The sequence below is a fragment of the Anastrepha ludens genome, chromosome 6, assembly GCF_028408465.1.
Source record: "Anastrepha ludens isolate Willacy chromosome 6, idAnaLude1.1, whole genome shotgun sequence".
NCBI lineage: Eukaryota > Metazoa > Arthropoda > Insecta > Diptera > Tephritidae > Anastrepha > Anastrepha ludens.
The window spans coordinates 42,965,172-42,982,350 of record NC_071502.1 but is presented as its reverse complement, the minus strand read 5'-3'; the positions used below and the strand labels follow the sequence as shown (position 1 = coordinate 42,982,350).

The 17,179-nt window shown below is 35.8% G+C and overlaps 1 protein-coding gene across 2 annotated transcripts in view; it reads left to right on the top strand.

Moving 5' to 3' along the window:
• The window catches only part of LOC128868420 (23 kDa integral membrane protein), a 63,144-nt gene extending 48,605 nt beyond the window's left edge, over nt 1-14,539 (top strand). For both annotated transcript variants that reach the window (XM_054110495.1, XM_054110496.1), the window contains exons 3-5: nt 13,338-13,697; nt 13,774-13,968; nt 14,084-14,539. In XM_054110495.1, coding sequence (XP_053966470.1) covers nt 13,338-13,697; nt 13,774-13,968; nt 14,084-14,155 — 627 coding nt within the window. In that variant the 3' untranslated portion in view covers nt 14,156-14,539. The remainder of the gene's footprint in view (nt 1-13,337; nt 13,698-13,773; nt 13,969-14,083) is intronic.
• Nucleotides 14,540-17,179: the final 2,640 nt, after the last annotated feature.

The following is a 17,179-nucleotide window of genomic DNA, read 5'->3' as shown; positions in this document are numbered from 1 at the left end:
AAGAATGTGATTAAAACTTTTGATATTTCGATGATATTAAAAAGTTTTTTTTTTTTTTTGTTTTTTAATTTGTTTGTTTGTTTCGATTTTTTAGAGTTTTTTTCAGTATGAAATTTTTCAGCACAATACAATTTTAGTATAAAAAACATGACATTTTGATTAAATTTTTCCCATGTTTCTTAAGTTTTTTAAAAAGTTTGAGATTTCGATTTACGCTGTCTATGTTTATAATGAATAATAAATATGTACTTATGTATGTACGAAATAAAAGCTTTTATTGAAAAACATCCCCCATAAACTCAATTTTCTATACATATAAATTAATTGATTATGATAAGTAAGCTATCCACACTTATCCCTGGTACGGATGTATATGTAAGTAGATTAGTTATTTAATCGATATTCTAACATTCCAGTGGGCTAACTGTCTGACTTAGAGAAAGAACTAGATTACTAGATTATCGCACGCTAAGAACGAGCCAGACATCTTGAAATTAAAGGAAGTTGTCTCTATTACTATTATTATTATAGCTGCTAGCATCGAATATTTTCATTTACGTTTCAGTGAAAAATTACAATTCCCGGAAAAAACGCTTTTCTAAATTGCAAAAATGAAACACAATTGCTTCACATGGCACTGAAATTTAATCATTAACGGAAAGTGAGCACGAACGCCTTACAAATGTGTATGTAAATTTCAATGCCGGTCGTGATTTTGTAGACATACATACATGTACGCATACATACATACATTAATGTATAGTACATACGTGCTTATTTATCCATAATTCGTTTTGCTGTAGAAAACAAAACAAACCACAGGCAGATGAAAAAACTGGATTTTTTGTTTTTGTTTACGAAACCATTTTTTGGAAATTGAAATGGGCTTACCTGGTTTCAGGCCCAAAAAATGCTCATTTATCCTGCAAATCTGAGGCATTTGTTTCAATAAAAATGTGTTTTTATATTGTATTATTTTAATTAGTAGTCATGGAAAGTAATTACAGCGTCCTGTACTCGAAGTGCAAACAATTAAAAACTGCATAAATTTAGTTTGGAAAATTACTTTTATTCAATTCAAAGTAAAAAATGTTTGAAAATAATCCAAAATTAAGAACCACTTTAATTTTGCTCGACATGACCACCTTTTGCCTCGTCTATGGTCTTGAGACGGTCCAGAAACGAATCGCAAGCTGCCCGCATGTGACTTGCAGGTATTTTGGCCCACTCGCGGGCACTGGCTTTTTTCAGCGCCTCGGGACCGGTGAATCTTTTAGTTCGGACCTTGCTCATCAAAATGTCTCAAGGAGAATAATCAATCGGATTCCCGTTTCGTGAATTGGAGAGCCATTGTGTGGACATTATGAAGTTCGGAAGTTTGTTTTTTAGCCATTCTTGGTTGACTCGAGATTTGTGAGACGGTGCCGAGAGTCCTGTTGAAACGTCCGTGGTATGAAACGTATGGTATGTATGTTTGTCTGCTCACGGCTTCAAAGCAACCTTCAGAATATTGGAGCATATTGGATTGGCAAGCCATCATGAATCGTTTAAAGCCAGAACAAGGCTTCCAAATTGTGGAAATTTACTTTGGAATAAAAAAATATCTGTTCGCGAGGTTCATAGAACACTTCGTCCATTTTACGGTCAAGATAATCGGCGAAGTAATTCGTGCAGTTATTGTTCGTTTTCGCACAAATTTTATTCTTATCAATTCAAAACCATCAACAAGACAAAGAACTGTGCGTACCAAAGGGAACATTGCTGCAATAATTATTATAAGAACTAAAAAAATACATGCCGGCAAAGAAAATATGTTTGTAGACATAATTTTAATACAATTTTTGTTGTTGTTTTTCCTCTTGATTAGCACGATAATCGCTTACGCGATTTTGGCCGAGTTTAACAAAGCGCATCAGTCGTTTCTTTCTCGCGCTAATCGGCACCAGTTGGAAACACCAAGTGCCGCCAAGTTCTTCTCCACCTGATCTTTCCAACGTAGTCTTCCTCTTCCTCTGCTACCACCAGCTGGTACCGCATCGAATACTTCCAAGAGCCGGAGCGTTTGTATCGATTCGGACGACATGACTCGGACAACGTAGCCGCTGGATCTTCATTCGCTGCACTATGTCTATGTCGTCGTAAAGCTCATACAGCTCATCGTTCCATCTTCTGCAATTTTTGTTAGATTTTATTAGTTAAGCATTCATATTACAGAAAAAGCGAGTACCCATACTCACTTTGACCCCTTTTTGCTTATTATATAATCTGGTATCGGATTTCGCATGCGTATTGCTGCCATAATTTTTTGCAAACCTCAGTAGACGTCGTTTATGGTCTCCTTCAACTGCCTATTACTAGCAGCAAATTGCGCAATTCAATTAACTATTGCTTCTCTCTGCCTTTTTTTCATATCGTTAATAATAATTAAATACAAATACTAAAATATTCCATCAAACCAATTTCGATGAAAAACATCTGCCATATGTGAACGGGTAGATTAATTTTTCTGGATTTATTACTAATTACTGCCTATATGAACGTACTTTTATGAGGCGTAAAACCTTGTACTTATATCTATGTACATATATTAGCTCTGTCACCATTTTAACAAACATCTTTGAATTTGCAGTGCCAAGCGGCAACAATTCGCGAACCTGGCTGTCTGGGTTTGTGTGATAATTAACGTGCTGCGCGCCTATTAAGATTTGTTTAGTTAAACTCAAAGCGTTTGTTTGCACTTTTCCACCACGTTGACGCCGGCAGCAGCTAGATGTTAGTGGCAGCGGCAGTGAATGGATTAAATAAAGTTAGCTGATGTTTAGTAAACAAAACTGTGTATATATGCATAAATGTATATATAAATGTGCATGTGTGGATGTATTCATGTATGGCAACCGTCTGTGGGTGCCTGGCGCGGTCGTTGAAAAATGCGTGTGCCGAGTCAGTGGTAAATGAAATGGATATGCTTCCGTAATGTTTCTATTGCAGATTAAACTTTCAATGCTTAAGTTTTCAAATTTAACTACATATAATATATGTATGTATAATATATGTATGTATGTATATATTTTTTTTATTCAAGTATATGAATATCACAAATGCCATACCTACATATATTCGTACATACACGAAGCAAAGTCTCTGTTTGTCGCGTAATAATCGCTGTGGGCTCTTATTTGCCTGGCAAATTGTGGTCATCTAATTGTGAAAGATGGGGCTTGGCTTACTACTACCTATTACTATTTCTTTGTCATAATTAAAATAATACGCGTTTTGTTAAAAAAAAATGTATATATGTATATTACGCTACGTGACTATGTTCAAACGCATTCCAAAGAGGGCAAATTCGCAGCACTGCAGGTACCAGTGGCGCTGAATGACACAAGGGGCGCATATTTCGGGCCAGGAGGGCAATTAAATTGTGTCACATTTTATTTGTAATTGGCGTTCGTACACGCGGATGTAAAAACCTAGTAAACACAATATAATAATTTGCAGACCGTTATGTACTTACAAATTTTTAAAATTTGCATAATACTAGAATGTTGCGATCGCTAACAATCTCTAAATGGAATAGGCAAATAAAGAAGAAGTCAGTTGGGGATAATTCAAAAAATTACTATACTAATGCACCTCCGAAATTATTATAAAGGCATCACTTTTGTGTATTTGTTTTTTATTTTGACTATTTGTTTATTTTCTTTTTTAATTTCAATTAAATTTGCATAAAAAATAGATCAATCTATAGCGAAACTCATAAGTTTTAATCCAAGTTTCAAAATTCGTACAAAATTTATAAAAATGCGACAAATTTCCTTCAAAGCTACAAAATTTTTAACCAGAATTAACAAAAAACAAAAATTGGATACGCTGTTCAATCCAATTTTATTTTAACAAATAGCAAGTTTGAAGTCGCTCAAGATTTTCGTTACTTTTTAATAATCTCTTTTTCGACGATGTTTCGCATTTTCTCTGTATAAAAAAGGAGTGCCATGCGTTCTTCATAGACAAATTCATTTGGGAGGAGTATTTTGGGGAAACTTCCGTGTTGAACGAATGAAGGAAGTTCAAAATCAAATTTTCTTATAGAAATATTTATTAAGACTGGTAAACACAGATTGATTCCAAATATGCACCAGGAATTTACCTATTTCGGTATCAAAATATCAGCCAATAAGAATATGTCATTGACAATTGGTGACAGAGTTTCTTTAGTGACAAGTAGCAAAAGCTAAGGATATACAAAACCTTGATCCGCCCTGTGCCTACCTATGGTTCCGAACTATGGACACTTAAAACTACTGACATTAATCAGTTAATGGTCTTCGAAAGAAAAATTTTACGAAAAATGTATGTACCAGAAAGACTGCAGGACTGAAGACACGGTATTTATCGAATAATACATAATCATGAGCTGGAACTTTTGGCAAATATCGAAACTGTGATAAGATTTATAAAATCTCAGAGCATAAGATGTCCAAGCCATGTTTAGAATGCCTAAGGAGAGAACAACTCGAAAGGCGATTGAATTGCACCCTGTTGCAGGCCAAAGAAGAGGAAGTCCCACAAAGAGATGCCTCGAAGACGTTGAAGATGACCCTGCAAAGTTGAACATGCGGCGGTGGAAGGAAGTAGCCTTAGATAGAGACGGGTGGCGAAAGGTTGTTAATAAAGCAATCGTTCTCCAAGGACTGTGATGCTAAGAAGAAGAAAAAGAATGGGAATCGAAAGCTTTTTGCTCTTGTTTGAACTTTTACACCCGAAATCGTTCTCTAGCATTGCTGTGAAGTCGAATGATTTACTTCAAATTTCAAACGAATTCTTTTTACCCACTGTTCAGTCTCGGCATTTTTGCTAAGTAGGTTCAAATGGTCCCCAAAATGAATGTATGCATGCGTGTCAGTTTTTACAAGGTCTTATCATTTGATTTTTTTGCTGGTTTCTCCCTACCAATGTGAATTAGCATAGTTTATTACACTCGTGTGACACGTTAGTTCTTCAGTTGTATGCCTGTTGATTTTCTCACTTCTTTTAATATTTGAAGCATTTTTCAACTCATTACTATACGCTGGTGGCACTTTTGCTTTGACCTCATTATTCTCGGTTGGCATGGATGTAGGCGTCGTTGGAGTATTTGAATTATAACACGACGGGCTTTTTTTTTTGTTTTTTCTGCTTTGCTGCGTCATTTTCACTATTTGTATGTAGATGAGTAATCAAAGTAAATGAAATGTGAGTACGTTGTGTAAATTGCAGCTTGTTGCTTGATACAAAGCTTTTCACAGTAGCGTCCGTTTGACTGGTAAAAGTGCGACAAAACTTTAGTTTGTACCTATGTATAGTATATGTTAATAAATATACATATACTGTAATTAGTATGTCTCTGTTGCTTTCCTTAGTTCTTTGTGCCTACATAATTTTATATCATTTTTTGTTTCTTTCGAAATACTCGTATTTGTGCCTTTCGTACTCGTTTTTCAAGCCTGGCTATTCTGTTGCGGCTAACAGATATTACTGTTGCTAATCCGAAATACTTTCGTTAAACTCTTCCGTGATCGCAAAAATATAATACCTAAAGCAATTTTTATAATTTTAGTGCTTATTTTATTTTGTGAGATGTAGCTCTTATGTTATATTCCAAGAGAAATCATGGAAGCATGAGATCATTCCAATATTTGTATGTGCAGATATGTATGTATGCATGTATACGAGTGTACTTGCCTTAGAGTTTTTATCATAAAAAATAAGCATTAGCAAAACTTAGCCGCCACAAAATTATATTTTATCGTATTTACCAAAACCCGTATCTAGTGGGTATAAAAAGTATAAGAAGTACACCAAATTTCTTACAAAAGAGGAATGAGCGGAAAAGAAACAACAATGCTGTGAGCTATCAAATTGGTTCTGGCTTCATTTTGAAGCTACATTCATGCGATTAACTACAAGTTTTACTAATAGGTCTATTTATAAGTTCGTGCGGTTTTACAACAGATGGCGTAACTTGATTATTATTCCATCGATCCACATTTCCAAACATTCATTGGAGAGCTACTGTCGTAAGGCACAAACGTCAGTATAAGTTTTTTATTTGAAGCGTAAACAACAATATTTTTACCACACTTGAAAATGTCGAATTTCGTGCCAAATAATGTGTTTTTGCGGGGAATTCTTCTTCATTATTTTAATATGAAGAAAAAAGCAGCCGAAAGTCATCGTATCTTGGTGGAAGTTTATGGTGAGCATGCTCTATCTGAGCGAACGTGCCAGAAGTGGTTTGCACGCTTTAAAAGTGGTGATTTTGGCTTGGAAGACGAAGAACGCGAGGGTGCGCCGCCAAAGTTCATGGATACCGAATTGGAGGAATTGCTCGATCAAGATCCGGCTCAAACGCAAGAAGAGGTTGCAAAAACTTTGGGAGTTGATCAATCAACCATTTCCAAACGTTTAAAAGCCATGGGAATGATCCGAAAGGTAGGCCATTGGGTGCCGTATGAATTGAAGCCAAGAGACGTTGAACGCCGTTTTATGGCATGCGAACAACTGCTTCAACGGCACAAAAGAAAGGGTTTTTTGCATCGAATTGTGACTGGCGATGAAAAGTGGGTCCATTACGACAATCCAAAACGTCGGGCAACGTATGGATACCCTGGCCATGCTTCAACATCGACGTCGGCGCAGAATATTCATGGCCTGAAGGTTATGCTGTGTATCTGGTGGGACCAGCTGGGTGTTGTGTATTATGAGCTACTGAAACCGAATGAAACGATTACGGGGGATGTCTACCGACGACAATTGATGCGTTTGAGCCGAGCACTGCGAGAAAAACGGCCGCAATACGCCGATAGACACGACAAAGTTATTTTGCAACATGACAATGCTCGGCCACATGTTGCACAAGTGGTCAAAACATACTTAGAAACGCTCAAATGGGATGTCCTACCCCACCCGCCGTATAGTCCAGACCTTGCGCCATCCGATTACTATCTCTTCCGATCGATGCAACATGGCCTGGCTGACCAGCACTTCCGTAATTACGATGAAGTCAAAAAATGGATCGATTCGTGGATTGCGGCAAAACCGACCGAATTTTTCACAAAGGGAATCCGTGAATTGCCAGAAAGATGGGAAAAAGTAGTAGTAAGCGATGGACAATATTTTGAATATTAAATTTGTAACCATTTTACGTCAATAAAGTTTCAAATTTCGAAAAAAACCGCACGAACTTATTCATAGTCCTATTATTTTTTTCCTATTTAATGTTTTTGTGGTTTTTATAAAATTATAGTGCGTTCCACAATAAAAACCATATAACTCAAAGCTCCGAACTTTGTATAAAACTCCCAAAAAAAATAAAAAATTTCACACAAAACATCCACTTTTTATTCAGAATTTTCAGAAAAATTCACGGTATACAGCTTTATAAAAAAATAATATAAAAATTAATAATAAAATTAATAATTTTACCTTACTTCCTTTCTGGAGCTCCTCCTCCTACTTGTTCCTTTCTGACCGTTTTACCCTGTCACAAGAACTCATGATGCGCAACGCCCCTGCAATGGAAGAAAACGGTAAGCAAAACTTTTACATTCGACCGAACTTGGCGCGCTTTTTTCGGTCTTGGTTCGTGCGGCAGCTTCGATTGAGATGATTGTGCTTTGGTTTCCACGTCGTAACCATAAACCCACGATTCGTCACCAGTTATGTCACTCTGGAGCAAATTTGGGTCGTCCCGGACAGAGTCCAACATCTCATTAGCAATTTGCATGTGATGCTGCTTTTGGTCGAAATTGATCAGTTGTGGTACGAATTTTTAAAAAACATAACGACGCCAATAAAGAACCGTCTTTTACGCAGCATACAGATTTATTCAGATAAACTCTATGCATCTTAAAATTGAGCATTGAAAGTTTCTTCTGTATGATTTATAGAAAAAAAAATGGACTTCAAAATATGTGTTTTAAAGTTCTACTATTTTCATGTTCAGAGCTGTACGTACCTTCTGCTCAAATATGAACGAGACGTTGTCAATAAAACGGTCCGCGGATGACATATGGCAAAAATAAATTTTTGGTTTTTTGGTAGGACTGTTATAAGCTTACATGGCAAATTTCAGCGTGATATGTCACATAGTTTGTTTTCTGTGCTATTGTAAACAAGTCAAGCTCGAGTGTGTTCTTCGAATTTAACGATGGAAATTCAAGTTGAACAAAGAATTTGTTTGCAATTTTGTTATTCCAACAAAATTTCGGCTTCAGACGCCTTAAAAATGTTGCAGACAACCTATGGGGACTCTGCTCTATCGCGTGCACGTGTTTTCCAGTGGTACAAATCGTTCAAAGAGGGCCGAACATCGATTGAAAACTTGCCTCATGAACGTCGTCCAGCAACATCAGTAAAAGACGAAAACAGCGGAAAAGTAAAGGAAATTGTGCTTGAAAAATCGCACAAATCGCAAATCGGTTAACGCTGAATATTATTTAGACGTTTTAAAGCGTTTGCGCGAGAACATTCGTCTTAAAAGGAAGGAATTGTGGGACAACAAGTCATGGTTCTTGCATCACGATAATGCACCAGCTCACATATCACGTCTTGTTCGCGATTATTTGAAGAAAAATAATGTTAATATCGTTCCGCAAGCACCGTATTATCCTGATATGGCTCCATTTGACTTTTTCCTGTTTCCCAAGCTCAAGTTGCCGCTCCGTGGAAAACATTTTGAGACAATTGAAGTCATAAAAGAGAATTCGAAGAACACACTCGAGCTTGACTTGTTTACAATAGCACAGAAAACAAACTATGTGACATATCACGCTGAAATTTGCCATGTAAGCTTATAACAGTCCTACCAAAAAACAAAAAATTTATTTTTGCCATATGTCATCCGCGGACCGTTTTATTGATAACGTCTCGTTCATATTTGAGCAGAAGGTATATTTCACTTTAAACTATGTATTGAATAACTTGCCTTTTGCAATTTTATTTGTAGTCCGTATTATGCAACTAAAACTTTGCTTAAGGTTTCACCTTACCTTAACTCTTACTCACTCTGGTTTTCCTGTGTAGCATTACGAATTTTGTTATAAATATTTATTATTAGTAAATATTTGAAGTATAATTTACAGTACGCCAAGAGTTGACCGTCAACGTTATTTGTAATTTCGCATGCGTTATTTGTCCTCTCAAAATATTTACGATATGCGTCAATGGGGGAATTTTTATTTGAGTTTGCTTCACGTTTTTGCAGGTGCATACCGACATACATATGTATATAGGCTGTACAAGGTGGTGAAAATTAATAATCCAATTTTGCTTTTAAATAACTGAAAAAAAAATATACTGTGAGCGTCAAAATAAAGTGTACAGAGCATTTTTTTAAAATATGGATTTTATTTCAGTCTTTTATAACAAACCAATATATTTTAATTTAATGTTTTTTAAATTAGTATTTGATTCTCTCTAATTACTAGAAAACAACAAAAAAAATAATTTACAACAACAAAAGTTGTAAGACAAAAATAAAATTTAGTGCATAGTGAGTGAAAATATGTACACACATAGCAAAGAACACCCATGCGTAAATATAGGGTTTCCAATAGGGGCAGATCAAAATGGAATAAAAACAGCAGAATGTGAGAGGCATACTTTTATTTTATTTTTCCATGTACTTTCCACTTAAATCATACTCCAAGAGACCGTGCAAAGTTCGCGAAGTTCACTTTGAGCGAATTTGTTTAAAACAATGTCTCTACACATAATGAAGAATTTGTTATGTTTATTTAGTATTGAAAAAATCTTTCAATTTACTTTGTTAAGTATTAATATTGGTTTTATTAATACAGGGTGGTGCAAAATTAATTATTAAATTGATTTTTGGATACATTTTATACGAAATAAAAAAAAATTATTTTGAGTTATGAAAATCTTTATTTTGGCTTTTACGCGCTCCACTGCTAGTATGTTTGTTTACTGTAGCTGCCTAGTTTGCAAGTGTCAAATTTGATCAACGTACGACGCCATTTGCGCCACCTTGTATATCATATCTTTCAACTTCAACCATCTGGTACAATATAGCTTATAGTCAAGATTACCCCGTTTTGAGAATCATATTAATAAGCACTCCTCAAGGTCTTCAAAAACCGTTGGTTTAATTTTTTTTTAGTTTGAAAAATTTTTAACAAAAAAAGAATTGTTCGACAAAAATTTCTATTTTTCGAAATCATGGAGACAGTTGACTTGCTTGACATTTTTCAGAGTTTCATGTAACCGTTTAATAATGTTCTACTTTGATTTTAAGGAAAATGTCTTTTTTCGTATGGTTCGATTACCCATTTAAATTTTTTAAATGTAAATGTTTTAAACACAAAAGTAACCATTGAAAAATACTGTGAAAAATAAGCCGATCAAAATTAACGAAATAAGGAAATGAAGAAATTCTAGTATAATTAGCAATTAAAGAAACAGCTGCCTAAAGTATTGGCAAAGCTTTTGTTAATAAAATCATTATTCGGTTCTGGCTGGCTTAGGGCTGACTTTAAGGGCATCTGTGCTTCGGTTACATATTAGCATAGGCTTAGAAAAGAGAACAATTTCAGATAATTCTGCAAGAAAAAGTCGAGTGGGTTTAAATCTCACCAACTTGGTGACGAATTTACGTCACCTCTGCAAGAGATAACCATACGCTCAAGTCGTTAAAAAAGATTTATCATGTACTCCTCGTACATTGGAAAAAGTAATAAGCAAATAATGAACAACGCATTTGACAGACTCCATCAAAACAAAGTGGTTATCTCAGCCTGCCAATTTCGGTCAGCCCCTATTGGAGAACCCTATATAAATGTTTAAATTTCCAATAAGGAGATTCCCATATAGCAATCCCAATGAAATATTTATACAAACACTAAAACAAACGCAGAGGTCTTTACTTTTATTTTGCATTCATCGTCAGTATTTGCCACCTTTTGCGAATCCACTTGCGCGCTTTGCATATCTTATTAGTTTACTTTTTTGTATAAGTTTCATTAGCTAAGAAATGATTTATTTAGTCTTCGTGCAGTTTGCTCAAGTGTAAGCTCAAGGCTGTCATTATTTGTACGAATTGCTCAATAGTTTGACCTCACGTCCAGTCGCCCTGTCGGAAATGTAAGCTGGTTTCCTGTAGTCTGGTGTATTAAAGTTGGGGTTCCTTATTTGAAGCTACGCATTTGTGCCTTTCTGTTTATAAAAAAGAAAAATAACAAAAACAGTTCACATGTGGAGTTGATGCTATTATTATTTACACAAATTCAAATGCTAATCAGAAAATTCAAATTCATATGTGGCATTTAAGTCCTGGTGGTGCTTGTCTATAAAGCACAAAAAAAAATAAATAAGTTACTAGCAACATTTTTTTATCGACCTTTGAAATAGACTCCCTCTCCCACTCACCTTTGCTACAACGATAGAATACACCCTTGGTAATTCTTCGAATTCAATACATTTAGCACCGAGGTTACAGTTTCATTGACCCTTTTGTTGAGTCATTCTTAGTCGGCAGACACAGGTTGATGCAGCTCTTTAAAGGGAAGCGTATATGGGAAGCGTCACTCCATGTGGAGCTACTGGGACTCTTTGGAATTTCTTTGTAATAGTAATTAACCTTTAATACCATTTTCCCACGTTGAGTGTTTGCCTTTATTTTGGTGTTTAACCGTGGCAGAGTACTAACTGTTCATAAACTATTCCGCCCTCCATGCAATGACCTCTGCTACAATTATACCTCACGTAATCACAAAAGTTAAGAGCGCTGTTATTGTTGTAGTTATAGCAGTAAACAGCATATTTCCCATAAGTCTTGGCCGGATATGAGTGCTGGTCGTTGCGGTAACGTCGAACCGACTGTCATGCGAAAATAATCTTTCGGTGGGAACCTTTGACAGACAAATGCTATTTTCGTTCTCGCAAAAGAGAGTTGCTCACAGTAGAGATTTAGAAGCATAGTATCCACCACAATGGAGAGAATAATAAGGTGACGCCCAAGGATGATCGATTACAATGTTTCCCATTTAGTTATGGTGAAAAAGAAAATTGTGAGGTGAACTTTGGCTATCACCTTATTTGGAGATTTGGCGGCTGAATTCTGCACGATCATTTCATATGTATTCACACGCTCGTCCAATCAGTCGTTGTTTAGATGGCAACGAAGTGTCATTGGCTGACTTTTGCGGGTATCTCCAACACAATCTAAGTTTATTTGTAAACACACCTCAAGTGACGTCAGCCCATTACCTGATTCTGTCAAAATTTGCTTTTCACTATAGCTGGCGCCAATCGTGGTACCGCTACTTTGCTCTCAGTGAATTTGACAGAATCGGTGTTACGTTGCACTTGGGTAATTTATTTGTGTGTTGTTTGTACAATTTTTTCTTCTTCTTGCATTCTTGTTCGCATTTTCACATCGCTCTTACGCAACTGCACCGATGACATCACATCACATCACTCTCTGATGAGCGCAATCTTGTTTCTACCATTCTTGGGTATCTACACATATTTTTTATACACTCTCTCACTCTGTCAGCGTGATGATGTACACGGCGGAAATCTCAAAGCTCGCTATTTTTGTAATTCCTGGTAAATCAAACAAACTTATTGTTAGTTATAGCTTCAGGCAGAGAACATGCAAAGACTAGCATGTGTCGTTTTTGACCCGTTCCGCTAACAAAACTCGGCAAAGAAGTTCGCCACCCAAACACCAATTGGAATCTAAACTGCTTCTAGCTAGAGTTCCAATCGGTTATCGATGCTCGGGTTCAAAACGCAATGTGGGCATGAAACACCAAATGATAGATCGATTTTTTTTTAACAACGATCTCTTCTCGGTAGGCTGTAGAAAACCAAAGAATAATTTGTTCAGTATTTTTAACCCTTTATGGTCGATGCCACCACAGTGGCAACATGTGCAAGACGCTTAAATTCGGTGCCAACAGTCAGGCGACAAGATGTCATTAGAAGGAAAGGAAAGATTTCCGGGATCAGTAGAAAGTTAGCCACTCTGCATATCACGCGCATTATTTCAAAATTAAAAAAGAATTAAAATTAAATCAGTTTCAACGAATTCTGTGTTTTCTAATATCCATGTATTTGCCGTAAATCCATAAGGGAGAAACATCTCTAAAAAGCTAAACTTGCTTCGACTAGCTGGTACTCCCATTTGCCGATCGAAAGGGAGGGATCGTTTTTTACAGAATATTTCTTTAATTTATGTACTTTAAAATCTCTAATTTTAAAATTTAAAGCAACATTTAAACATTTTTTTTCCATCATAATTAACCAGCCACAATTATCGAATTTTACACTTCCAGATCATTGGCATTTTGGGCATCGTTTTTGGTGTGTTAATTCTAAATAGCATCGGCACCATCGAAGTAGATGGCCAAGTCGGTTTCCCACCACAGGCGATTGTACCGATTGTACTCATAACGATCGGTTCGATTGTAGTCTTTATCTCATTCCTGGGCTGTTGTGGTGCCATACGCGAATCTGTATGCATGACTATGACTTATGCCGTTTTCCTGTTGGTCATACTCATTCTACAATTGACAATTGTTGTACTCTTATGGGCTAATAAGGATAAATTTACCGCTGCCATGGGTGAAGTCATTGATAAGGCTTGGGAAAGGGATTCTCGCCAAACGGGCGTCTTTGACGCCATACAGCGTTCGGTAAGTGGAATTGTTAATGCTCGAGTGCGTGCATGTGGGTGTGGCGGTGTCTTCAAGTAATGTATCTCAATTATAGTTAAAATGTTGCGGTAAGAATGGAGTCACCGATTATGCGGTGCTGCTGCAGAGTCCACCACCAAGTTGCTGCGAGAACGACAACTGCATGAATCCATTGAACTTTTACGGTGGTTGTCGCAGCAAATTCCAGGAATTTATGTCCTTCAGCACTGACACTGCCAAATATGTTGGCCTAGGATTGATTGGTATCGAGGTGAGTAGTTGGGAAATAATGCTTGCATTGCAATTGGAACTAATTATATGCTGATTAAAATTCAAAATATTTTTATTTATTTTGTGTATTTTTATTATTTATTTTCTACATACAGTTGGTCGGCTTCATCTTTGCCTGCTGTTTGGCCAATAACGTACGCAACTATAAGCGAAGAAATGCTTACTAAGCGAGGATAAACTATGTCCATGTTCCACAAATTGTTATTTTCTTGATGTCGTCCGAAAACGCACGTTCAATATTCGAAACAAGAACTAAACAATTACCATTGATTCATAAGTATTTACTATGAATATTTTTTTTTTAAGAAATATACAACATACATTGAATACACGAAACTGAAGAAAAAATGAACAAATAAAAAAACGAATAATTTTTATTTTAACTTTAAATTGTCCAATTTGAAGTAGGAACACAGCAAAGGATGGAAATTTATTGTAATTAATCAATAAGATGATCCCAAAGCTCTTTACGAACGTTATATGCCTAAAGAAAAAAAAAACAGCACAAAAACAGAAAGAAAAAACACAAACAAAGAAACAGTTGAATTATATGTACAACTACTAAAGCAGCAATACGAGAAAAATTGTGCATAAGTTAAAGAAAAATATGATATATAAAAAATAAGCAACATGTAATCTCAAGAGAATTTACAAGCTTTGTTGTTCTAAGTAAATAGTATGTCTGTATATTGTACAATACAATAATGTTATTGACTTCAATTACTCTCCGTATGTGGGGTGATAAGCATTCAAAGTTTAAAAATATATGTATGTATTCTATTGGATATAATTATATATGTAAATGTTAGTCCAGTTGTCTACAAGTTATGTTGAATTATATTCTATTTGTTTACGCCTTATGAATATGCTAAACTAAAGCAAGATAAATTACTTGCAAAAAATGTATTTACGCATTAAAATAGTATGTACCATATGCAAACATTTATCGAATACTATGCAAATTAATAAGCGAACGTTACTGTGTTCGCCAAACCTACATTCAATCAACTTTTGTACCATTTTTTTGAGAATATATTTATCCCATGTAATTATAAAATTTTTTGACCTCGAAACTTCTTAAGAACACAAATATATAAATGAATATTAATAAAAAGAACGAAAAAATAGGCAACTTTTTTATTAAATTTTAAATTTTAATATATATATTATTGGCGTTTACACCCTTTATTCGGTGTTTTACCGTGCTTCTTTCTCCTCATATTTGTGGTGCGCGTCTGGATGTTGGTCCACAAATGGAGGGATTTACAATTTTATCGGGATTCCAGGCGGCAGATAGTTTTTTATGAGAATCTTGCCGATGGGCTATCGCCATTGGAAACAACTTTTTCTATAATCATAATATCCATGGAAATATTTCTTCATTTTTATTTACAATCGTTAATCCTTATTTAAATTTATTAAAAAAAAAAATTAGTTAAGATCGTTTACTACAAAGATAGCATTAAAATGAAATAAAGGTTATATGAATTTTTCTCTCGACTTAAGCTGCTATGCCACAGGTATATATGTATATTGGGCCGGGCCGATTTGTGGGGAGACAAAAAAATCGCCCATTGCTCTCTGAAAATCATATTCTAGGCATCAAAATAAGAAACTTTGCCAAAGGAACCATACCTCTAAAACGAATTCTGATGTCCCCCAATTTGGGTCGAACTTTTTAGTTTCTTTTCTATAACTCACTTAAATTAATTTTTTCATTTACATATGTTCTGACTAAATAAATTTCTTAAGAGAAAAAATAGATATTATTATAAATAAATAATAAATATTATTATAAATAAATAAAAATAAAGAAAAAACATAGCCATTTAGCTGATTTTTTCATGTAAAATCCAAAAATGATGATATTTTTAAATTGGGGGACATCAGAATTCGTTTTAGAGGTATGGTTCCTTCGGCAAAGTTTCTTATTTTGATCCCTACAATACGATTTTCACAGAGCAATGAGCGATTTTTAAATCGACCCGCCCTAATGTATATATACCTTTGCAGCCTCAACTTGTTTGCAGGTTTACTTTCAGTGCCCAGATACGGCATGCGCTAAAAAAGCAGCAAAGGGGTATGTTCAACAATGCATTATAATGCGCAACATACCATTTCAGAGTGAGCAGTGCGTTCAAAAATGCAAATATGGCAGTACTGAAAATGCAACACGTTCTTAAACGTCATTTTTGTATCAAAAGTCGTGCATTATTTGCAGCAAAAATTTTCACACTGCCAATAAATACGCTAGTACAATGTCTGATGAAAAGTGGGTATTTAATTATTTATTTTAGCTTTTAATCCAAATTTTGATGAAAAATACGATATTTAAACTTTATTTTATTATACTCTTCTTGGTTTTAGTGATTACTTTAGTACATCGGAGATAAAATTACTGCTCAGAGTCCGACTGATATTAAACTTTTGACAAGATATGTCCTTCTTTTAAGCTTTACACGGTTTTTTTTTCTTAAATTTAATAAAAGACTGTCGGTTTTTTCCTCACATACATTGTCCATGACCAAACTTAGTAACAATTCCATTTTACTGCACAGCGCGTTCATAAATGCAACAAATCCAACCAAGTCACGGGCATTCTACTTAGCATGGCAAACTTCGGTGGGCCAACACAGCAAAAGAAAGCAAATTATGGCAGCCACAAACTCAATTCTCCAGTATGGCAGCGAAGTATGGAGAATTGTGCTAAACTGCAAAGCCAAGCGCAAAGCACTGGAGGCTGTGTAACGAACAGTGGCACTCAGAGTTGCCTCAGCCTACCGCACTGTCACTGGCGCTGCGGTCTTTTTAATCAGCGGGCAGATGAATGCGAATGAATGCGTGGGACTCAAAGAAAAAACAACACGTAATCACTAGCTCCCCAGAACGGAGATGCCAAACCAGGCTGCGGTGGCAAAGTCGATGGGACACTGAACCGAGTGGCAGATGGCCGGCGAAACTTATCCCATCAATTGACAAATGGGGCCAAAGGAACTTCGGGAAAGTGAACTCCTTAACTCAGTTCCTCTGGGACCATGGATACTTCCAGAGATACTTATACCGCATGGGCAATGTAAGCGATTCCAAGTGCATATACAGCGCTTCGCAGTGACGCTGAATATATATTTTTTACCTGTGACAGTTGGCTCATGGGAGCAATGCTCTATGGGAGCAGATTGGCGACATCGCAC